This window comes from Scyliorhinus torazame, unplaced genomic scaffold (genome assembly GCF_047496885.1).
Source record: "Scyliorhinus torazame isolate Kashiwa2021f unplaced genomic scaffold, sScyTor2.1 scaffold_57, whole genome shotgun sequence".
Classification (NCBI taxonomy): Eukaryota; Metazoa; Chordata; class Chondrichthyes; order Carcharhiniformes; family Scyliorhinidae; genus Scyliorhinus; species Scyliorhinus torazame.
In genome coordinates, this window is record NW_027307784.1 from 916,336 (window position 1) to 941,204 (window position 24,869).

A 24,869-nucleotide genomic window follows, 5' to 3' on the forward strand; every position below is an offset into this window, starting at 1 on the left:
GGTTCCCACCCCGTCATTGATGATCATGGTACCAGGGCCAGAAGGGGGTCACGAAATGTCATTGGCAGACAGGATTAAGGAGAATCTCAAGGCATGTTATACTTATATTAGGAACAAAAGGATAGCTAGAGAAAAAGTTGGTCCACTCAAAGACAGAGGGAAATTATGAGTAGAACCAAAGGAAGTATGTGAGGTCCTTAATGAGTATTTTGCGTCGGTATTCACAAAGGAGAGGGACACGTTGATTGGTGGTGTCTGAGGGATACGTAAATACTTTAGAACATGTCGTTATTACGAGGGGGGAAGTGTTAGGCATGTTAAAAAGCATTAAGGTAGAAAAATCCCCAGGGTTTCCTCGTTGGCCACAGGTAAGATCCCAGAGGATAGCCAATGTTGTACCGTTATTTAAGGGTAGTGAGGATAATTTGGGTAATTATAGGCCAGTGATAGGGAAATTGTTGGAAAAGATTCTCAAGATCTATGCACATTTGGAAATGAATGGTCTTATTATCGACATATTATGGTTTTGTACGAGGGAAGTCACGTCTCACTACTTTAATTGAGTTATTTGAAGACGTGACAAAAATGATTGACGAGGGAAGGGCTGTGGATGTTGTCTACATGTTTTAGCATCAACTACTTCCTGCGGTAATGAATTCCACAGGCTCACCACTCTGTGTGAAGAAATGTCTCCTTATATCTGTCCGAAATGGTTACCCTGAATCCTCAGACTGTGACCCCTGGTTCTGCATTTACTCTGTCTAGTCCCATTAAAACGTTATAAGTGTCTATGAGGACCCCTCATGGCAGGCTGGTGCAAAAGATTAAATCACACGGGGTCAACATAGAAGACAGAGGGTAGCAGTGGAAGGATGTTTTTCCAAATGGAGGTCTGTAACTAGTGGTATTCCACAGGGATCGATACTGGGACCTCTGTTGTTTGTGATATATATAAATGACTTGGAAGAAAACGTAGCTGGTCTGATTAGCAAGTTTGCGAATGATACTAAGATTGCAGGAGTTGCGGATGGTGATGAAGATTGTCAGAGAATACAACAGGATATAGATAGGCTGCAAAATTGCGGAAAAATGGCAGATGGAATTTAACCTGGACAAATGCGAGGTAGATTTGGTAGATCCAATTCAGGTGGGAGCTAGAAAATAAATGGCAGAACCATCAGGAGCATAGATACACAGAGAGATCTGGGCGAGCAGGTCCCCAGATCCTTAAAAGTGGCAGCACAGGTGGAAATGGTGGTAAAGAAAGCCTATGGCATGCTTGCCTTCATCGGACGGGGTATCGAGTATAAAAGTTCGCAAATTATGTTACAGCTATATAGAATGTTGTTCCTGTGCTGTATTGTTCTTTGAAAAGCTCTGGGTGTTAAACAGGACCAGCATAGTAACTGTTACAAGGTGAACTCTGGGGGGTTTCTGTACATCCCAGAGAGTCGGGATCAAGTGCTGCACTTTCCGACCACATTCCTTCAAGTTATTCAAATGTCCCAAAAAATAATGTTGCCCTCCAGTCATGGGTCAAATAAAGAACCAATTCCTGCAAGAGAAAGAAGCGGAACTCAGTAAGTGATGCCCAGGGCAGACGTCAGCACTCAGGGAAAACTAAGCTACCAAGAGTGGAAGGGGGCGAGGAGGCAGACCGGCCCAGTGGGGAGGGGAGACCACATGTAAAAATCTCTGTAAATAAGAAATTACTTTATTTGTAAATATCAGGTACACTTGAACTGTTACTCTGTAAAACCTGGAAAATACCAATAAAAGTATTTCTTAAAAACGTAAAGCACCGATTTCACAAATCACATTTATTCAAAATGCTGTAAAATAAGACATTAGTCACAGGGTTGATTGAAGAATTTTATGGTTTTCAATACACGGTGCATCACAGAGCACAGAGTATTCAACTTTTCATCATGTGTCTGACACTCAGCATCTGCACAAAGATTAAACTTCAGCAAAGTTAGTCTCAGAAGAGAAACAATTTAAAAGTGTCACTGATGTCCCACTGGTGTTAATACAGATGTTTCCCATCTCGAACTCTGCCTTCCGTTGCAATATGAACTGTCAAATCCCAGGTCCTCAAGCCTCTTCGTGTCCCTTCAGGCTGGATTTCATTTTGCGTTTCTCCTTCTGCCCCAGCATACGGTAGATCTTCTTGCGAGCTTCTTTTTGCCTCTTAATCTTATCCTCTTGCTGTTTGCGTTTCTGCACCAGGAACACTTTGTGTTGTTGGTGTTCCTTCCTGTGCTGCTTCTTCACTTTGTAGGCGTTTACGGTGCTGAGAGCAGACAGCAGGGCCGAGATCTGAGGACCAAACAGAGAAACCAATATTATCTTGTATTCACAGTCCAACTCTAACATTGTGAACGTTGATGACTGCAATGAGCTCAGCAAGTTGGTAGATTGGAAAACTACATAACTGACAATGTTTTTGATCTAATGGCAAACATTGAAGTACTAATTAAATACATTTAAAAATATTTCATATTTTACAATTCCATAAAGATTTGGAGCTAATGAGAAGTTAAAGATAGTATTAGGCCGCAGGAGTAGACCATTCGGCCCATCGAGTCTGCTCCGCCATTCAATGAGACCATGATTGTTAGAATATCGTAGAATCTCTGCAGAGCAGAAGGACGCCATTCGGCCCATCGAGTAGGATGTGATTGCACTGGAGGGGGTGCAGAGGAGATTCACCAGGATGTTGCCTGGGATGGAACGTTTCAGTTATGAAGAGGGGTTGGATAGGCTGGGGTTGTTTTCTCTGGAGCGGAGTAGACTGAGGGGCGACCTGATCGAGGTGGACAGGTCTGGAGGAAACCCATGCAGACACGGGCAGAAAGTGCAAACTCCACACAGACTCAAAGTCAGAATCAAACCCAGGTCACTGGAGCTGAGAGGCAGCAGTGCTAATCACTGTGCCACCTGTTCTGATGTGATAATCCTCAACTCCACTTTCCCACCTTATCCCCATAACCCTCGATTCTCTCACTGATTAAAAATCTGCCTATCTCAGCCTTGAACATGGTTAATGAGCCAACTGCTACAGCTCTCTGCGGTAAAGAATTCCACAGATTCACTCCCCTTGAGAGAAGAAATTCTTCCTTACCTCTGTCTGAAATGGACGATTAATAGGGAAGAGTCACACTTATCTGAGGATTGGGAGGATTTCAAAATTCACCAAAGGATGACCAATAATTTGACAACAAAAGAGAAAACAGGATGACAGCAAACTAGTTAGAAACTTAGAGAGGTTGTTCCAAAAGTGAGGAGAAGAGAATATAGGACCCATTCGGCCCATTGAGTGTACACCGACCCTCCAGAGTTTAACAAATGTAAACAGGGGTTATTTGGAAGCAAAGATAAGAAATATTATTTTGATGAATGGTAGAGAATTAAAATGATTTCTCTGTATCTGACTTCATGGTCAGTAACACAAACAAACTTTCTGCAAATAGTTGGGAACCAAAGGTCTGCTGAAAATGAGAAATTTAAAGAAATAGTATTGATGAAATTAATTATATGAAAACCTCCCGGGTCTGATGGCTTCCACCTGGGGATTTTAAAGAGATGGTTTTGAGCTACCAACATTTACTAGATTCAAAAACAATCCCTGTGGGATTGGAAGCGAGAAGGGAGAATACTGGGAGGCTGATTGCCCTGGTCCGGGAGTCCAGAGCGAAGGGATCACAGTCCCCGAACATGTGAAGAGGACTCTCAGTAGCGAGTATTCGTGTGACTACAAGGCTGAAAAAAACCCATTATGTATTAAGAGGTCCCATCTCGTTGAGGAGACTTCCGACCAATCCACATCCAACCTACTCTGAAAACGCGGCTCACATTTTGACAGCTGCAATAAATTCTACTGCAGCATACAAGACAACCCAGAACATCCTAAAACAATCAAAATTTTCAAAAGCAAACAAAAATTGCTCAAATTCCCAAGATCCAGGATCCGAATCTTTGCCGAAAACGAATCAACTCTCCCTCGGTCCATATCCCATGTACCAGGTATAATTGAAATCTACTCATTAGCTTTTGAGATATATTCTTTCGATCAGCAGATTAACAAATGGGCTAAAAGAATACCTCTACCCACCGTCAGTCAGGGTCAATTGTGTAGGACTAAGAGGAAGAGAAACATCTCCATTCAGAGGGCTTTCCATCTTTGCAATTCTCGATCCCTTGGAGTTGGGGATGTTCGGCCATGGAGATGTTCGAAACAGAATTGTGGATACAAACGGAATTCCGGGATGAAGGGATAGTGCAACAAGTGAAACTGAGGAGTTGAGGAGCTGAGGAGCTGTGGTATTATTCAGTGATGGACCAAGTTTGAAAGGTGCACTCCTGCAGAGCTGTCACTCTGCTCCCCATTCTTTCCTGCTGCTGCTTCATTCGGCTCTCTGGCAAAAACAGGACTATTGCAGAAAATCATTCCTCATGGATAAACCATGAAGATCAGTGTCACGTAACCAGTTAACCACAGGAGCGTCCAAAAACACACTGATCCTGCTGCAATCTGGATTCTAGATGTGACTAATCCCAAGCAGCCTGGCATACATTTTCCCACAGGATCAGGGGATAGTAACTAGACCAGGAATCCCCACTGATTATTCTCTTTTCCTTATTTGGGTGTGCTGAGGTACTCACGAGACTGGAGCCTGACAACATTCAAGGAATTGCTGAGAGTGCAACAGCAATGGGGGTGGCAGGACGAGGAGAGACAACACTGAACTTCAACGCAAGAAGCATCAGGAATAAGGTGGGTGAACTTAAGGCATGGATCGGTACTCAGGGCTACGATGTGGTGGCCATCACGGAAACTTGGATAGAAGAGGGGCAGAAATGGTTGTTGGAGGTCCCTGGTTATAGATGTTTCAATAAGATTAGGGAGGGTGGTAAAAGAGGTGGGGGGGGGGGGGGTGGCATTGTTAATTAGAGATAGTATAACAGCTGCAGAAAGGCAGTTCGAGGAGTATCACCCTACTGAGGTAGTATGGGTTGAAGTCAGAAATAGGAAAGGAGCAGTCACCTTGTTAGGAGTTTTCTATAGGCCCCCCAATAGTAACAGAGATGTGGAGGAACAGATTGGGAAACAGATTTTGGAAAGGTGCAGGAGTCACAGGGTAGTAGTCATGGGTGACTTTAACTTCCCAAACATTGAGTGGAAACTCTTTAGATCAAATAGTTTGGATGGGGTGGTGTTTGTGCAGTGTGTCCAGGAAGCTTTTCTAACACAGTATGTAGATTGTCCGACCAGAGGAGGGGCAATATTGGATTTAGTACTTGGTAATGAACCAGGGCAAGTGATAGATTTGTTAGTGGGGGAGCATTTTGGAGATAGTGACCACAATTCTGTGACTTTCACTTCAGTAATGGAGAGGGATAGGTGCGTGCAACAGGGCAAGGTTTACAATTGGGGGAAGGGTAAATACGATGTTGTCAGACAAGAATTGAAGTGCATAAGTTGGGAACATAGGCTGTCAGGGAAGGACACAAGTGAAATGTGGAACTTGTTCAAGGAACAGGTACTACGTGTCCTTAATATGTATGTCCCTGTCAGGCAGGCAAGAGATGGTCGAGTGAGGGAACCATGGTTGACAAGAGAGGTTGAATGTCTTGTTAAGAGGAAAAAGGAGACTTATGTAAGGCTGAGGAAACAGGGTTCAGACAGGGCGTTGGAGGGATACAAGATAGCCAGGAACTGAAGAAAGGGATTAGGAGAGCTAAGAGAGGGCATGAACAATCTTTGGCGGGTAGGATCAAGGAAAACCTCAAGGTCTTTTACACATACGTGAGAAATATGAGAATGACTAGAGCGAGGGTAGGTCCGATCAAGGACAGTAGCGGGAGATTGTGTATTGAGTCTGAAGAGATAGGAGAGGTCTTGAACGAGTACTTTTCTTCTGTATTTACAAATGAGAGGGGCGATATTGTTGGAGAGGACAGTGTGAAACAGACTGGTAAGCTCGAGGAAATACTTGTTAGGAAGGAAGATGTGTTGGGCATTTTGAAAAACTTGAGAATAGACAAGTCCCCCAGGCCTGACTGGATATATCCTAGGATTCTATGGGAAGCAAGAGATGAAATTGCAGAGCTGCTGGCAATGATCTTTTCGTCCTCACTGTCAACAGGGGTGGTACCAGGGGATTGGAGATTGGCGAATGTCGTGCCCCTGTTCAAAAAAGGGACTAGGGATAACCCTGGGAATTACAGGCCAGTTAGTCTTACTTCGGTGGTAGGCAAAGTCATGGAAAGGGTACTGAAGGATAGGATTTCTGAGCATCTGGAAAGACACTTCTTGATTAGGGATAGTCAGCACGGATTTGTGAGGGGTAGGTCTTGCCTTACAAGTCTTATTGAATTCTTTGAGGAGGTGACCAAGCATGTGGATGAAGGTAAAGCAGTGGATGCAGTGTACATGGATTTTAGTAAGGCATTTGATAAGGTTCCCCATGGTAGGCTTCTGCAGAAAGTAAGGAGGCAAGGGATAGTGGGAAATTTGGCCAGTTGGATAACGAACTGGCTAACTGATAGAAGTCAGAGAGTGGTGGTTTTGTGTGTGTGTTTTTTTTGTGTGTGTGAGTGTGTGTGTGTGTGTGTGTGTGTTTTTGTTTTTGTGTGTGTGTTTGTTTGTGTGTGTGTGTGTGTTTTTGTGTGTGTGTGTGTTTTTGTGTGTGTGTGTGTTTTTGTTTTTGTGTGTGTTTTTGGTTTTGTGCGTGTGTGTGAGTGTGTCTGTTTGTTTTTGTGTGTGTGTGTTTTTTTGTTTTTGTGTGTGTGTGTTTTTTTGTTTTTGTGTGTGTGTGGTTTGTTTTTGTGTGTGTGTGTGTGTGTGTGTGTTTGTATTTGTGTGTGTGTGTGTTTTTGTGTGTGTGTCTGTGTGTGTGTGTGTCTTTGTTTATGTGTGTGTGTTTTTGTTTTTGTGTGTGTGTGTGTGTCTGTTTGTTTTTGTGTGTGTGTATTTTTTTGTTTTTGTGTGTGTGTGTGTGTGTGTTTTTTTGTTTGTGTGTGTGTGTGTTTGTTTGTGTATGTGTTTTTTTGTTTTTGTGTGTGTGTGTTTTTTTGTTTTTGTGTGTGTGTGTGTTTTTTTGTTGGTGTGTGTGTGCGTTTTTTTGTTGGTGTGTGTATGTGTGTGTGTTTGTTTTTGTGTGTGTGTATTTTTTTGTTTGTGTGTGTGTGTGTGTGTGTTTTTTTGTTTGTGTGTGTGTTTTTTTGTTTTTGTGTGTGTGTGTTTTTTTGTTTTTGTGTGTGTGTGTTTTTTTGTTTTTGTGTGTGTGTGGTTTGTTTTTGTGTGTGTGTGTATGTGTGTGTGTTTGTTTTTGTGTGCGTGTATTTTTTTGTTTTTGTGTGTGTGTGTGTGTGTGTTTTTTTGTTTGTGTGTGTGTGTGTTTGTTTGTGTATGTGTTTTTTTGTTTTTGTGTGTGTGTGTTTTTTTGTTTTTGTGTGTGTGTGGTTTGTTTTTGTGTGTGTGTGTATGTGTGTGTGTTTGTTTTTGTGTGTGTGTATTTTTTTGTTTTTGTGTGTGTGTGTGTGTGTGTTTTTTTGTTTGTGTGTGTGTGTGTTTGTTTGTGTATGTGTTTTTTTGTTTTTGTGTGTGTGTGTTTTTTTGTTTTTGTGTGTGTGTGTTTTTTTGTTTTTGTGTGTGTGTGGTTTGTTTTTGTGTGTGTGTGTATGTGTGTGTGTTTGTTTTTGTGTGTGTGTATTTTTTTGTTTTTGTGTGTGTGTGTGCGTGTTTGTTTTTGTGTGTGTGTGTGTGTGTGTGTGTGTTTTTGTTTTTGTTTGTGTGTGTTTGTGTCTGTGTGAGTGTGTGTTTGTTTTTGTGTGTGTGTGTTTGTTTTTGTGTGTGTGTTTGTTTTTGTGCGTGTGCGTCTTTTTCTTTTTGTGTGTGTGTGTGTATGTTTTTGTGTGTGTGTGTGTGTGTTTTTGTGTGTGTGTGTGTTTTTGTGCGTGTGTTTTTTTTTGTTTTTGTGTGTATGTCTGTGTGTTTTTTTGTTTGTGTGTGTGTGTTTGTTTTTTGTGTGTGTGTTTTTGTTTTTTGTGTGTGTGTTTGTGTGTGTTTTTGTGTGTGTGTTTGTGTGTGTGTGTGTATGTATGTGTGTGTTTTTGTTTTTGTGTGTGTGTGTGTGTGTGTGTGTGTGTGTGTGTGTTTTTTTGTTTGTGTGTGTGAACAACAAAGAAATGTACAGCACAGGAACAGGCCCTTCGGCCCTCCAAGCCCGTGCCGACCATACTGCCCGACTAAACTACAATCATCTACACTTCCTGGGTCCGTATCCTTCTATTCCCATCCTATTCATATATTTGTCAAGATGCCCCTTAAATGTCCCTATCGTCCCTGCTTCCACCACCTCCTCCGGTAGCGAGTTCCAGGCACCCACTACCCTCTGCGTAAAAAACTTGCCTCGTACATCTACTCTAAACCTTGCCCCTCTCACCTTAAACCTATGCCCCCTAGTAATTGACCCCTCTACCCTGGGGAAAAGCCTCTGACTATCCACTCTGTCTATGCCCCTCATAATTTTGTATACCTCTATCAGGTCGCCCCTCAACCTCCTTCGTTCCAGTGAGAACAAACCGAGTTTATTCAATCGCTCCTCATAGCTTATGCCCTCCATACCAGGCAACATTCTGGTAAATCTCTTCTGCACCCTCTCTAAAGCCTCCACATCCTTCTGGTAGTGTGGCGACCAGAATTGAACACTATACTCCAAGTGTGGCCTAACTAAGGTTCTATACAGCTGCAACATGACTTGCCAATTCTTATACTCAATGCCCCGGCCAATGAAGGCAAGCATGCCGTATGCCTTCTTGACTACCTTCTCCACCTGTGTTGCCCCTTTCAATGACCTGTGGACCTGTACTCCTAGATCTCTTTGACTTTCAATACTCTTGAGGGTTCTACCATTCACTGTATATTCCCTACCTGAATTAGACCTTCCAAAATGCATTACCTCACATTTGTCCGGATTAAACTCCATCTGCCATCTCTCCGCCCAAGTCTCCAGACAATCTAAATCCTGCTGTATCCTCAGACAGTCCTCATCGCTATCCGCAATTCCACCAACCTTTGTGTCATCTGCAAACTTACTAATCAGACCAGTTACATTTTCCTCCAAATCATTTATATATACTACAAAGAGCAAAGGTCCCAGCACTGATCCCTGTGGAACACCACTGGTCACAGCCCTCCAATTAGAAAAGAATCCCTCCATTGCTACCCTCTGCCTTCTATGGCCTAGCCAGTTCTGTATCCACCTTGCCTGATCCCGTGTGACTTCACCTTTTGTACTAGTCTACCATGAGGGACCTTGTCAAAGGCCTTACTGAAGTCCATATAGACAACATCTACTGCCCTACCTGCATCAATCATCTTAGTGACCTCCTCGAAAAACTCTATCAAGTTAGTGAGACACGACCTCCCCTTCACAAAACCGTGCTGCCTCTCACTAATACGTCCATTTGCTTCCAAATGGGAGTAGATCCTGTCTCGAAGAATTCTCTCCAGTAATTTCCCTACCACTGAAGTAAGGCTCACCGGCCTGTAGTTCCCGGGATTATCCTTGCTACCCTTCTTAAACAGAGGAACAACATTGGCTATTCTCCAGTCCTCCGGGACATCCCCTGTGTGTGTGTGTGTGTGTTTTTGTGTCTGTGTGTTTGTGTGTGTTTTTTTGTTGGTGTGTGTGTGCGCGTGTGTTTGTTTTTGTGTGTGTGTGTGTTTGTTTTTGTGTGTGTTTGTGTGTGTGTGTGTGTTTGTGTGTTTTTTGTTTGTGTGTGTGTGTGTTTGTTTTTGTGTGTGTGTGTGTTTGTTTTTGTGTGTGTGTGTGTGTGTGTGTGTATGTGTGTGTTTTTGTGTGTGCGTGTGTGTGTGCGTGTGTGTGTTTTTGTTGGTGGTGGTGGATGGCAAATATTCAGCCTGGATCCCAGTTACCAGTGGCGTACCGCAGGGATCAGTTCTGGGTCCTCTGCTGTTTGTGATTTTCATTAATGACTTGGATGAGGGAGTTGAAGGGTGGGTCAGTAAATTTGCAGACGATACGAAGATTGGTGGAGTTGTGGATAGTGAGGAGGGCTGTTGTCGGCTGCAAAGAGACATAGATAGGATGTAGAGCTGGGCTGAGAAGTGGCAGATGGAGTTTAACCCTGAAAAGTGTGAGGTTGTCCATTTTGGAAGGACAAATATGAATGCGGAATACAAGGTTAACGGTAGAGTTCTTGGCAACGTGGAGGAGCAGAGAGATCTTGGGGTCTATGTTCATACATCTTTGAAAGTTGCCACTCAAGTGGATAGAGCTGTGAAGAAGGCCTATGGTGTGCTCGCGTTCATTAACAGAGGGATTGAATTTAAGAGCCGTGAGGTGATGATGCAGCTGTACAAAACTTTGGTAAGGCCACATTTGGAGTACTGTGTACAGTTCTGGTCGCCTCATTTTAGGAAGGATGTGGAAGCTTTGGAAAAGTTGCAAAGGAGATTTACCAGGATGTTGCCTGGAATGGAGAGTAGGTCTTACGAGGAAAGGTTGAGGGTGCTAGGCCTTTTCTCATTAGAACGGAGAAGGATGACGGGCGACTTGATAGAGGTTTATAAGATGATCAGGGGGAAAGATAGAGTAGACAGTCAGAGACTTTTTCCCCGGGTGGAACAAACCATTACAAGGGGACATAAATTTAAGGTGAATGGTGGAAGATATAGGAGGGATATCAGAGGTAGGTTCTTTACCCAGAGAGTAGTGGGGGCATGGAATGCACTGCCTGTGGAAGTAGTTGAGTCGGAAACATTAGGGACCTTCAAGCAGCTATTGGATAGGTACATGGATTACGGAAAAATGATATAGTGTAGATTTATTTGTTCTTAAGGGCAGCACAGTAGCATTGTGGATAGCACAATTGCTTCACAGCTACAGGGTCCCAGGTTCGATTCCGGCTTGGGTCGCTGTCTGTGCGGAGTCTGCACATCCTCCCCGTGTCTGCGTGGATTTCCTCCGGGTGCTCCGGTTTCCTCCCACAGTCCAAAGATGTGCAGGTTAGGTGGATTGGCCGTGATAAATTGCCCTTAGTGTCCAAAATTGCCCTTAGTGTTGGGTGGAGGTGTTGAGTTTGGGTAGGGTGCTCTTTCCAAGAGCCGGTGCAGACTCAATGGGCCGAATGGCCTCCTTCTGCACTGTAAATTCAATGATAATCTATGATTAATCTAGGACAAAGGTTCGGCACAACATCGTGGGCCGAAGGGCCTGTTCTGTGCTGTATTTTCTATGTTCTATGAACACAGGAACATAAGAATTAGGAGAAGTGGGCAATTCAGCCCTTCGAGCCTGCTCCGTCACTCAATCAGATCATGCTGATCTCTTCCTGGTCTCAAATCCACCTCCCTACCTGTTCCCCTTATCCCTTTAACCCATTTTTTAAATCAGGTGGGGAGGTGACAAGCCAGACAGAATCCAGAATGGAAAGAGATATCCGAGGACATTGTGGTGGTGATCTTTCAGGAATCACTGGAGGCAGGAAGGGTCCCAGAGGACTGGAAAGTGGTCAATGTAACACCGCTGTTTAAGAAGGGAGGAAGGCAGAAGACAGGAAATTATAGGCCGGTTAGCCTGACTTCGGTCATTGGTAAGATTTTAGAGTCTGTTATTAAAGATGAGGTCGCGGAGTACTTGGAAGTGCATGGTAAAATAGGACTGAGTCAGCACGGCTTTGTCAAGGGGAGGTCACGTCTGACAAATCGGTTAGAGTTCTTTGAGGAGGTAACAAGCAAGTTAGACAAAGGAGAACCGGTGGACGTGATGTATTTAGATTTCCAGAAAGCCTTTGACAAGATGATGCATAGGAGACTGTTAAATAAGTTAAAAGCCCATGGTGCTAAGGGTAAGATTATAGAATTTACAGTGCAGAATGAGGCCATTCGGCCCATCAAGTCTGCACCGGCTCTTGGAAAAAGCACCCTACCCATGTTCAACACCTACACCCTATCCCCACCCAACACTAAGGGCAATTTTGGACACTAAGGGCAATTTAGCATGGCCAATCCACCTAACCTGCACATCTTTGGACTGTGGGAGGAAACCGGAGCACCCGGAGGAAACCCACGCAGTCAAGGGGAGAACGTGCAGACTCTGCACAGACAGTGACCCAGCGGGGAATCGAACCTGGGACCCTGGAGCTGTGAAACAATTGTGCTATCCACAATCCTGGCATTGATAGAGGATTGGCTTACTGGCAGCAGTCAGAGAGTGGGGATAAAGGGGTCTTTTTCAGGATGGCAGCCGGTGACTAGTGGTGTGCCTCAGGGGTCGGTGCCGGGACCACAATATCCATAAATGATGTGGAAGGAACTGAAGGCTCTGTTGCTAAGTTTGGAGATGAGCGGGCAGCATGGTGGTAATAATAATAATAATAATAATAGCTTGTCACAAGTAGGCTTCAATGAAGTTACTGTGAAAAGCCCCTAGTCGCCACATTCCGGCGCCTGTTCGGGGAGGCTGGTACGGGAATTGAACCCACGCTGCTGGCCTTGTTCTGCATTACCCAAGTCAGGTATTTAGCCCACTGTGCTAAACCAACAGTGCAGTGGTTAGCGCTGTTGCCTCAAGGTGTCGAGGTCCCAGGTTCGATCCCGGCCCAGGTTTGGTCACTGTCCGTGTAGTTTGCACATTCTCCCCCCCGTTTGCATGGCTTCCCAAAGATGTGCAGGGTAGGGGATTGGCCATGCTAAATTGCTCCTTAATTGGAGAAAATGAATTTGGTATTCTAAATTTATTTTTTAAGTTTGCAGATGATGCAAAGATATGCAACAGGTAGTATTGAGGAAGCAGGGGGGCTGCAGAAGGATTTGGACAGGCTAGGAGAGTGGGCAAGGAAGTGACAGATGGAATAAAATGTGAAAAAGTGTGAGGTTATGCATTTTGGTCATAGAAGAATAGAGTCATAGATTATCATAGAAATTACAGTGCAGAAGGAGGCCATTCGGCCCATCGAGTCTGCACCGGCTCTTGGAAAGAGCACCCTACCCAAGGTCAGTTACCATATGGACTATTTTCCAAATGGGAAAAGGCTTCAGAAATCAGAAGCACAAAGGGACTTGGGAGTCCTTGTTCACGATTCTCTTAAGGTTAACGTGCAGGTTCATTCGGCAGTTAGGAAGGCAAATGCAATGTTAGCATTTGTGTCGAGAGGGCTAGAATACAAGAGCAGGGATGTAATGTATTGTTGAGGCTGTATCAGGCTCCCATTTGGAGTATTGTGAGCAGTTTTGGGCCCCGTATCTAAGGAAGGATGTGCTGACCTTGGAAAGGGGCAGAGGAGGTTCTCAAGAATGATACCTGGAATGAAAAGCTTGCCTTATGAGGAGCGCTTGATGACTCTGGGTCTGTACTCGTTGGAGATTAGAAGGATGAGGGGGATCTTATTGAAACTTACAGGATACTGCGAGACCTGGATAGAGTGGACGTGGAGAGGATGTTTCCACTGGTTGAATAAACTAGAAGCAGAGGACACAATCTCAGACTAAAGGGACGATCCTTTAAAACAGAGATGAGGAGGAATTTCTTCAGCCAGAGGGTGGTGAATCTGTGGAACTCTTTGCCGCAGAAGGCTGTGGAGGCCAAATCACTGAGTGTCTTTAAGACAGAGATCGATAGGTTCTTGATCAATAAGGGGATCGGGGGTTATGGGGAGAAGGCAGGAGAATGGGGATGAGAAAATATCAGCCATGATTGAATGGCGGAGCAGACTCGATGGGCCAAGTGGCCTAATTCTACCCCTATGTCTGATAAAGTATGAGGGGCAATGTTACGGCTGGACAAACAGGTTTCACTGGAAGGAAGATCAGTTTGTGCAGCCTTCCAACAGTACAGATTTCGGGCTCCTCGGATTTAAAAAAAAAAAGCTCAAAAAATCCACCAAGCAGTCCAGTTATTGTACTTATTCAGCAAGTGGGGAGTATTCCATCACATGCCTGACTTATGCCTTGTAGATGGTGGACAGGCTTTGGTGGGGGGTCAGGAGATGAGTTACTCATGGCAGGATTCACAACCTCAGTAAAGATTATCTCGGAATCTTCCTCTAATGATGTAGATTATAGACAAGTCACCAATTGAGATTAATATTTTCTTAATTAACCACCAAACCGCTGAGCAGAGTTCTGACTTTGATGTGGAAAGTTGAAGCTACTTCCCGTGAACAGGATACAACATTAGAACAAAGAAGAAGAACAAAGAAAAATTACAGCACAGGAACAGGCCCTTCGGCCCTCCAAGCCTGCGCCGATCCAGATCCTCTATCTAAAACTGTCGCCTAAAAGAACAACATTGTAGCTTGTTGTTCATTCCCAGACTCCACTGGCTGGAGAGAAGCCGGGAACGGTCCCGGCGCTAATCTCCAGCTGGAACTTTGCTGTGACTCAGACAGAACGTCAATTCCAACATCTCAACTGCAGCTGTGACTTAGCATCAGCTTCCTGTTGGTGGAGCTAAACTCGCCACATACCCCAGCTAGCAGCTAACGCCTCGCTTCCACACTCCCCAGCTAGCAGCTAACGCCTCGCTTCCACACTCCCCAGCGATCAGACAGAAGGTGCAAACGCACAACAGGAGGGTTATATCCTTGTGATTTTTCTTGCAGGTTATTCAAGGCTAACAGACATGGATTGTCACTGGTTTTTAGAACATGCTGCTACCGAGGGCGGTTACTTCAAATCTTGGCTGCTGTGCAATCAGATGAAAGATATCCAGTGTCTGACACACAAGCATTATCTCCAAAAGGAGGAATTCTGCAAAGCTGTCGGTCAGACCGCAGTCTGGCATCTGGTCACACAGCAGACCCAGGACAGATGAGAATCAGGTCTATCGATGCACTAATGTCGCCCATTGCCCTGAAAACACAGGCTGCAAATTTCATCAGTTCCTGCAGTTACCTTTCTCTCATGGGAGCTTTTTATCACAGCCACTCGCTGCCGATCCAACGGTGCACCGACCAATTTCTCCTGATTTTTGGGCTTGCTCTTAAAGGGCAAGGCTCTCTGCAGCATCTTGGGGATGTAGAGGGGATTGAAGTGTTTCACTTCCCTGGCGATGGGCTGCAGGAAAATGCAGACAGTTAGAAATACCGCAAACACAGGTCAAACAACCAGCTCAGGTCCAGTAACAACTCCAATACTACAGAACACGTTGATAGGTTAACGGTAATTGACTATCAGGAATTTGGTGCCTGAGTTACTGATTCTAAGCCACGGACTTGAAATAAATCAAATCTAACTGAAATCCCACATCCATATCATTCCCATCAATCTCTTTGCATTCCCTCAAATGCCTTGACATGTTTTGCAAAATGTATTGCCCAGTAACAGGTTCAATACCCAAGCTGGGGCCTAGCCAGTGCTGTGTTACTGTTCAGAGCAGGGTGTAGCCAGTGCTGTGGTACTGTTCAGAGTGGGGCCTAGCCAGTGCTGTGTTGCTGTTCAGAGTGGGGCCTAGCCAGTGCTGTGTTGCTGTTCAGAGTGGGGCCTAGCCAGTGCTGTGTTACTGTTCAGAGAGGGGCCTAGCCAGTGCTGTGTTACTGTTCAGAGTGGGGCCTAGCCAGTGCTGTGTTACTGTTAAAAGTGGGGCCTAGCCAGTGCTGTGTTACTGTTCAGAGCGGGGTGTAGCCAGTGCTGTGTTACTGTTCAGAGTGGGGCCCAGCCAGTGCTGTGTTACTGTTCAGAGTGGGGCCCAGCCAGTGCTGTGTTAATGTCCAGAGTGGGGCCTAGCCAGTGCTGTGTTACTGGTCAGAGAGGGGCCTAGCCAGTGCTGTGTTACTGTTCAGAGTGGGGCCTAGCCAGTGCTGTGTTACTGTTAAAAGTGGGGCCTAGCCAGTGCTGTGTTACTGTTCAGAGCGGGGTGTAGCCAGTGCTGTGTTACTGTTCAGAGTGGGGCCCAGCCAGTGCTGTGTTACTGTTCAGAGTGGGGCCCAGCCAGTGCTGTGTTAATGTCCAGAGTGTGGCCTAGCCAGTGCTGTGTTACTGTTCAGAGAGGGGCCTAGCCAGTGCTGTGTTACTGTTCAGAGTGGGGCTCAGCCAGTGCTGTGTTACTGTTCAGAGTGGGGCCCAGCCAGTGCTGTGTTACTGCCCAGAGTGGGGCCTAGCCAGTGCTGTGTTACTGTTCAGAGTGGGCCTAGCCAGTGCTATGTTGCTGGTCAGAGAGGGGCCTAGCCAGCGCTGTGTTACTGTTCAGAGTGGGGCCTAGCCGGTGCTATGTTGCTGGTCAGAGAGGGGCCTAGCCAGCGCTGTGTTACTGTTCAGAGTGGGGCCTAGCCAGTGCTGTGTTACTGTTCAGAGTGGGCCTAGCCAGTGCTATGTTGCTGGTCAGAGAGGGGCCTAGCCAGCGCTGTGTTACTGTTCAGAGTGGGGCCTAGCCAGTGCTGTGTTACTGTTCAGAGTGGGCCTAGCCAGTGCTATGTTGCTGGTCAGAGAGGGGCCTAGCCAGTGCTGTGTTACTGTTCAGAGTGGGGCCTAGCCAGTGCTGTGTTACTGTTCAGAGTGGAGGCCTAGCCAGTGCTATGTTGCTGGTCAGAGAGGGGCCTAGCCAGCGCTGTGTTACTGTTCAGAGTGGGGCCTAGCCAGTGCTGTGTTACTGTTCAGAGTGGGCCTAGCCAGTGCTATGTTGCTGGTCAGAGAGGGGCCTAGCCAGTGCTGTGTTACTGTTCAGAGTGGGGCCTAGCCAGTGCTGTGTTACTGTTCAGAGTGGGGCTTAGCCAGTGCTGTGTTACTGTTCAGAGCGGGGTGTAGCCAGTGCTGTGTTACTGTTCAGAGCGGGGTGTAGCCAGTGCTGTGTTACTGTTCAGAGTGGGGCCTAGCCACTGCTGTGTTACTGTTCAGAGTGGGGCTTAGCCAGCGCTGTTTTACTGTTCAGTGTAGGGCCTAGCCAGTGCTGTGTTACTGGTCAGAGTGGGGTGTATCCAGTGCTGTGTTACTGTTCAGAGTGGGGCTTAGCCAGTGCTGTGTTACTGTTCAGTGTGGGGTGTATCCAGTGCTGTGTTACTGTTCAGAGTGGGGCCTAGCCAGTGCTGTGTTACTGTTCAGAGTGGGGCCCAGCCAGTGCTGTGTTACTGTCCAGAGTGGGGCCTAGCCAGTGCTATGTTACTGGTCAGAGAGGGGCCTAGCCAGTGCTGTGTTACTGTCCAGAGTGGGGCCTAGCCAGTGCTGTGTTACTGTTCAGAGTGGAGGCCGAGCCAGTGCTGTGTTACTGTTCAGAGTGGGGCCTAGCCAGTGCTGTGTTACTGTTCAGAGTGGGGCCTAGCCAGTGCTGTGTTACTCTTCAGAGTGGGGTGTAGCCAGTGCTATGTTACTGGTCAGAGAGGGGCCTAGCCAGTGCTGTGTTACTGTTCAGAGTGGGGCCTAGCCAGTGCTGTGCTACTGTCCAGAGAGGGGCCTAGCCAGTGCTGTGTTCCTGGTCAGAGTGTGGTGTAGCCAGTGCTGTGTTACTGTTCAGAGTGGAGCCTTGCCAGTGCTGTGTTACTGTTCAGAGTGGAGGCCTAGCCAGTGCTGTGTTGCTGTTCAGAGTGGGGCCTAGCCAGTGCTGTGTTACTGTTCAGAGAGGGGCCTAGCCAGTGCTGTGTTACTGGTCAGAGTGGGGCTTAGCCAGTGCTGTGTTACTGTTCAGAGTGGGGCTTAGCCAGTGCTGTGTTACTGTTCAGTGTGGGGTGCAGCCAGTGCTGTGTTGCTGTTCAGAATGGGGCCTTGCCAGTGCTGTGTTACTGGTCAGAGTGGGGCTTAGCCAGTGCTGTGTTACTGTTCAGAGTGGGGCTTAGCCAGTGCTGTGTTGCTGGTCAGAGAGGGGCCTAGCCAGTGCTGTGTTACTGTTCAGAGTGGGGCCTAGCCAGTGCTGTGTTACTGTTCAGTGTGGGGTGCAGCCAGTGCTGTGTTACTGTTCAGAGTGGGGCTTAGCCAGTGCTGTGTTACTGTTCAGTGTGGGGTGTAGCCACTGCTGTGTTACTGTTCAGAGTGGGGCCTAGCCAGCGCTGTTTTACTGTTCAGTGTGGGGCCTAGCCAGTGCTGTTACTGTTCAGAGTAGGGCCTGGCCAGTGCTGTGTTACTGTCCAGAGAGGGGCCTAGCCAGTGCTTTGTTACTGTTCAGAGTGGGGCGCAGCCAGTGCTGTGTTACTGTTCAGAGTGGGGTCTAGCCAGTGCTGTGTTACTGTTTTGAGTGGGGCCTAGCCAGCGCTGTGTTACTGTCCAGAGTGGGGCCTAGCCACTGCTGTGTTACTGTTCAGTGTGGGGCCCAGCCAGTGCTGTGTTACTGTTCAGTGTGGGGCCCAGCCAGTGCTGTGTTACTGTTTAGAGCGGAGCCTAGCCGTGCTGTGTTGCTGTTCAGAGTGGGGCGCAGCCAGTGCTGTGTTACTGTTCAGAGTGGGGCCGAGCCACTGCTGTGTTACTGTTCAGTGTGGGGCCCAGCCAGTGCTGTGTTACTGTTTAGAGCGGAGCCTAGCCGTGCTGTGTTGCTGTTCAGAGTGGGGCGCAGCCAGTGCTGTGTTACTGTTCAGAGTGGGGCGCAGCCAGTGCTGTGTTACTGTTCAGAGTGGGGCCGAGCCACTGCTGTGTTACTGTTCAGAGTGGGGCCTAGCCACTGCTGTGTTACTGTTCAGAGTGTGGTGTAGCCAGTGCTGTGCTCCTGTTCAGAGTGGGGCCTAGCCAGTGCTGTGTTACTGTTCAGAGTGGGGCCTAGCCACTGCTGTGCTCCTGTTCAGAGTGGGGCCTAGCCAGTGCTGTGTTACTGTTCAGAGTGTGGTGTAGCCAGTGCTGTGCTCCTGTTCAGAGTGGGGCCTAGCCAGTGCTGTGTTACTGTTCGGAGTGGGGCCTAGCCAGTGCTGTGATACTGTCCAGAGAGGGGCCTAGCCAGTGCTGCATTACTGTTCAGAGTGGGGTGTATCCAGTGCTGTAATCCTGTTCAGAGTGGGGCCTAGCCACTGCTGTGTTACTCTTCAGAGTGGGGCTTAGCCAGTGCTGTGTTACTGTTCAGAGTGGGGCCCAGCCATTGCTGTGTTACTGGTTAGAGAGGGGCCTAGACAATGCTGTGTTACTGTTCAGCGTGGGGCCTAGCCAGTGCTGTGTTACTGTTCAGAGTGGGGTGTATCCAGTGCTGTGTTACTGTTCAGTGTGGGGTGTATCCAGTGCTGTGTTACTGTTTAGAGTGGGGCCTCGACAGTGCTGTTTTACATAAGAACATATGAACTAGGAGCAGGAGTAGGCCATTTGGCCCCTCGAGCCTGCTCCACCATTCAATGAGATCATGGCTTATCTTTTGTGGACTCAGCTCCACTTTCCGGCCCGAACACCATAACCCTTAATCCCTTTATTCTTCAAAAAACTATCTCTCTTTATCTTGAAAACATTTAATGAAGGAGCCTCTACTGGTTCACTGGGCAAGGAATTCCATAGATTCACAACCCTTTGGGTGAAGAGGTTCCTCCTAAACTCCTTTACTGGGAGCACCAACATACACGCCAGGGCTCTGACTGGTGCCAGAGGGGTAAACAGTGCTACTGGCTCCGACTGGTTCCAGGGAAACAGTGCCACGGAACCTGACTGGTCCCAGGGAAACAGTGCATCGGACCCCGACTGGTGCCAGTGAAACAGTGCATCGGACCCCAACTGGTGCCAGTGAAACAGTGCATCGGACCCCGACTGGTCCCAGGGAAAGTGCATCGGACCCCGACTGGTCCCAGGGAAACAGTGCATCGGATCCCAACTGGTGCCAGTGAAATAGTGCATCGGACCCCGACTGGTCCCAGGGAAACAGTGCTACTGGCTCTGACTGGTGCCAGGGAAACAGTACATCGGACCCAGATATGTGCCAGGGAAACAGTGCATCGGACCCCAAGTGGTGCCAGTGAAACAGTGCATCGGACCCCGACTCATCCCAGGGAAACAGTGCATCGGACCCCAACTGGTGCCAGTGAAACAGTGCATCGTACCCCGACTTGTCCCAGGGAAACAGTGCATCTCACCCCGACTGGTGCCAGTGAAACAGTGCATCGGACCCCGACTGGTCCCAGTGAAAGTGCATCTCACCCCGACTGGTCCCAGTGAAACAGTACATCGGACCCCAACTGGTGCCAGTGAAACAGTGCATCGGACCCAGACTGGTCCCAGGGAAACAGTGCTACTGGCTCTGACTGGTGCCAGTGAAACAGTGCATCGGACCCCGACTGGTCCCAGGGAAACAGTGCATCGGACCACGACTGGTGCCAGTGAAACAGTGCATCGGACCCCGACTGGTCCCAGTGAAAGTGCATCGGACCCCGACTGGTCCCAGGGAAACAGTGCATCGGACCCCAACTGGTGCCAGTGAAACAGTGCATCGGACCCCGACTGGTTCCAGGGAAACAGTGCATCGGACCCCGACTGGTGCCAGTGAAACAGTGCATCGGACCCCGACTGGTCCCAGGGAAACAGTGCTACTGGCTCTGACTGGTGCCAGTGAAACAGTGCATCGGACCCCGACTGGTCCGAGGGAAACAGTGCTACTGGCTCTGACTGGTGCCAGTGAAACAGTGCATCGGACCCCAACTGGTGCCAGTGAAACAGTGCATCGGACACCGACTGGTCCCAGTGAAAGTGCATCGGACACCGACTGGTCCCAGTGAAAGTGCATCGGACCCCGACTGGTCCCAGAGAAACAGTGCTACTGGCTCTGACTGGTGCCAGTGAAACAGTGCATCGGACCCCAACTGGTGCCAGTGAAACAGTGCATCGGACCCCGACTGGTGCCAGGGAAACAGTGCATCGGACCCCGACTGGTCCCAGTCAAACAGTGCATCGCACCCCGACTGGTGCCAGTGAAACAGTGCTACTGGCTCTGACTGGTGCCAGTGAAACAGTGCATCGGACCCCGACTGTTGCCAGTGAAACAGTGCATCGGACCCCGACTGGTGCCAGTGAAACAGTGCATCGGACCCCAACTGGTGCCAGTGAAACAGTGCATCGGACCCCAACTGGTGCCAGTGAAACAGTGCTACTGGCTCTGACTGGTGCCAGTGAAACAGTGCATCGGACACCGACTGGTCCCAGGGAAACAGTGCATCGGACCCCAACTGGTGCCAGTGAAACAGTGCATCGGACCCCAACTGGTGCCAGTGAAACAGTGCATCGGACCCCGACTGGTCCCAGGGAAACAGTGCATCGGACCCCGACTGGTCCCAGTGAAACAGTGCATCGGACCCAGACTGGTCCAGGGAAACAGTGCATCGGATCCGACTGATCCCAGGGAAACAGTGCATCGGACCCCGACTGGTCCCAGGGAAACAGTGCATCGGACCCCGGCTGATCCCAGGGAAACAGTGCTACTGGCTCTGACTGGTGCCAGTGAAACAGTGCATCGGACCCCGACTGGTCCCAGGGAAACAGTGCATCGGACCCCGACTGGTCCCAGTGAAACAGTGCATCGGACCCCGACTGGTGCCAGAGAAACAGTGCATCGGACCCCGACTGGTCCCAGTGAAACAGTGCATCGGACCCCGACTGGTCCCAGAGAAACAGTGCATCGGACCCCGACTGATCCCAGGGAAACAGTGCATCGGACCCCGACAGGTCCCAGGGCAACAGTGCTACTGGCTCTGACTGGTGCCAGCGAAACAGTGCATCAAACCCCGACTGGTCCCAGGGAAACAGTGCTACTGGCTCTGACTGGTGCCAGTGAAACAGTGCATCGGACCCCAACTAGTGCCAGTGAAACAGTGCATCGGACCCCGACTGGTCCCAGTGAAACAGTGCATCGGACCCCGACTGGTCCCAGGGAAACAGTGCTACTGGCTCTGACTGGTGCCAGTGAAACAGTGCATCGGACCCCAACTAGTGCCAGTGAAACAGTGCATCGGACCCCGACTGGTGCCAGGGAAACAGTGCATCGGACCCCGACTGGTGCCAGTGAAACAGTGCTACTGGCTCTGACTGGTGCCAGTGAAACAGTGCATCGGACCCCGACTGGTGCCAGTGAAACAGTGCATCGGACCCCGACTGGTCCCAGTGAAACAGTGCATCGGACCCCGACTGGTCCCAGGGAAACAGTGCATCGGACCACGACTGGTGCCAGTGAAACAGTGCATCGGACCCCGACTGGTCCCAGGGAAACAGTGCATCGGACCCAGACTGGTGCCAGTGAAACAGTGCATCGGACCCCGACTGGTCCCAGGGAAACAGTGCATCGGACCTCGACTGGTCCCAGGGAAACAGTGCTACTGGCTCTGACTGGTGCCAGTGAAACAGTGCATCGGACCCCAACTGGTGCCAGTGAAACAGTGCATCGGACCCCGACTGGTCCCAGTGAAAGTGCATCGGACCCCGATTGGTCCCAGGGAAACAGTGCATCGGACCCCAACTGGTGCCAGTGAAACAGTGCATCGGACCCCGACTGGTCCCAGGGAAACAGTGCATCGGACCCCAACTGGTGCCAGTGAAACAGTGCATCGGACACGACTGGTCCCAGGGAAACAGTGCTACTGGCTCTGACTAGTGCCAGTGAAACAGTTCATCGGACCCGAACTGGTGCCAGTGAAACAGTGCATCGGACCCCGACTGGTCCCAGTGAAAGTGCATCGGACCCCGACTGTTCCCAGGGAAACAGTGCATCGGACCCCAACTGGTGTCAGTGAAACAGTGCATCCGTCCCCGACTGGTCCCAGTGAAACAGTGCATCGGACCCCGACTGGTCCCAGGGAAACAGTGCATCGGACCCCAACTGGTCCCAGAGAAACAGTGCACCGGACCCCGACTGGTCCCAGGGAAACAGTGCTACTGGCTCTAACTGGTGCCAGTGAAACAGTGCATCGGACCCCGACTGGTCCCAGTGAAAGTGCATCGGACCCCGACTGGTCCCACGGAAACAGTGCATCCGACCCCAACTGGTGCCAGTGAAACAGTGCATCGGACCCCGACTGGTTCCAGGGAAACAGTGCATCGGACCCCGACTGGTCCCAGGGAAACAGTGCATCGGACCCCAACTGGTGCCAGTGAAACAGTGCGTCGGACCCCAACTGGTGCCAGTGAAACAGTGCATCGGACCCCGACTGGTTCCAGAGAAATAGTGCATCGGACCCCGACTGGTCCCAGGGAAACAGTGCATCGGACCCCGACTGGTGCCAGTGAAACAGTGCATCGGACCCCGACTGGTGCCAGTGAAACAGTGCATCGGACCCCAACTGGTGCCAGTGAAACAGTGCATCGGACCCCAACTGGTGCCAGTGAAACAGTACATCGGACCCAACTGGTGCCAGTGAAACAGTGCATCGGACCCCGACTGGTCCCAGGGAAACAGTGCTACTGGCTCTGATTGGTGCCAGTGAAACAGTGCATCGGACCCCGACTGGTCCCAGTGAAACAGTGCATCGGACCCAGACTGGTCCAGGGAAACAGTGCATCGGACCCCGACTGGTCCCAGGGAAACAGTGCATCGGACCCCGACTGGTGCCAGTGAAACAGTGCATCGGACCCCGACTGGTCCCAGAGAAACAGTGCATCGGACCCCGACTGGTCCCAGTGAAACAGTGCATCGGACCCCGACTGGTCCCAGAGAAACAGTGCATCGGACCCCGACGGATCCCAGGGAAACAGTGCATCGCACCCCGACTGGTCCCAGGGAAACAGTGCTACTGGCTCTGACTGGTGCCAGCGAAACAGTGCATCAAACCCCGACTGGTCCCAGGGAAACAGTGCTACTGGCTCTGACTGGTGCCAGTGAAACAGTGCATCGGACCCAACTAGTGCCAGTGAAACAGTGCATCGGACCCCGACTGGTGCCAGGGAAACAGTGCATCGGACCCCGACTGGTCCCAGTCAAACAGTGCATCGGACCCCGACTGGTGCCAGTGAAACAGTGCTACTGGCTCTGACTGGTGCCAGTGAAACAGTGCATCGGACCCCGACTGGTCCCAGTGAAACAGTGCATTGGACCCCGACTGGTCCCAGAGAAACAGTGCATCGGACCCCGACTGATCCCAGGGAAACAGTGCATCGGACCCCGACTGGTCCCAGGGAAACAGTGCTACTGGCTCTGACTGGTGCCAGTGAAACAGTGCATCGGACCCCAACTAGTGCCAGTGAAACAGTGCATCGGACCCCGACTGGTGCCAGGGAAACAGTGCATCGGACCCCGACTGGTGCCAGTGAAACAGTGCTACTGGCTCTGACTGGTGCCAGTGAAACAGTGCACCGGACCCCGACTGGTCCCAGTGAAACAGTGCATCGGACCCCGACTGGTCCCAGGGAAACAGTGCATCGGACCCCGACTGGTCCCAGGGAAACGGTGCATCGGATCCCGACTGGTCCCAGGGAAACAGTGCTACTGGCTCTGACTGGTGCCAGTGAAACAGTGCATCGGACCCCAACTAGTGCTAGTGAAACAGTGCATCGGACCCCGACTGGTCCCAGTCAAACAGTGCACCGGACCCCGACTGGTCCCAGGGAAACAGTGCATCGGACCCCGACTGGTCCCAGGTAAACAGTGCATCGGACCCCGACTGCTCCCAGGGAAACAGTGCATCGGACCCCGACTGGTCCCAGGGAAACAGTGCTACTGGCTCTGACTGGTGCCAGTGAAACAGCGCATCGGACCCCAACTGGTGCCAGTGAAACAGTGCATCGGACCCCAACTGTTGCCAGTGAAACAGTGCATCGGACCCCGACTGGTGCCAGTGAAACAGTGCATCGGACCCCGACTGGTCCCAGGGAAACAGTGCATCGGACCCCAACTGGTGCCAGTGAAACAGTGCATCGGACCCGACTGGTCCAAGGGAAACAGTGCTACTGGCTCTGACTGGTGCCAGTGAAACAGTGCATCGGACCCCGACTGGTCCCAGGGAAACAGTGCTACTGGCTCTGACTGGTGCCA

The 24,869-nt window shown here is 49.4% G+C and overlaps 1 protein-coding gene across 1 annotated transcript in view; it reads right to left on the bottom strand.

Annotated features, from left to right (window-relative positions):
- Positions 1–1,805: 1,805 nt before the first annotated feature.
- LOC140405557 (ribosome biogenesis protein BMS1 homolog) overlaps positions 1,806–24,869 on the bottom strand; it is a gene marked incomplete at its 5' end in the record, with an annotated part of 196,965 nt that continues 173,901 nt past the window's right edge. The window contains 2 exons of the mRNA XM_072494117.1: positions 1,806–2,319; positions 14,927–15,088. Of these exons, the coding sequence (XP_072350218.1) occupies positions 2,095–2,319; positions 14,927–15,088 (387 nt within the window). The remainder of the gene's footprint in view (positions 2,320–14,926; positions 15,089–24,869) is intronic.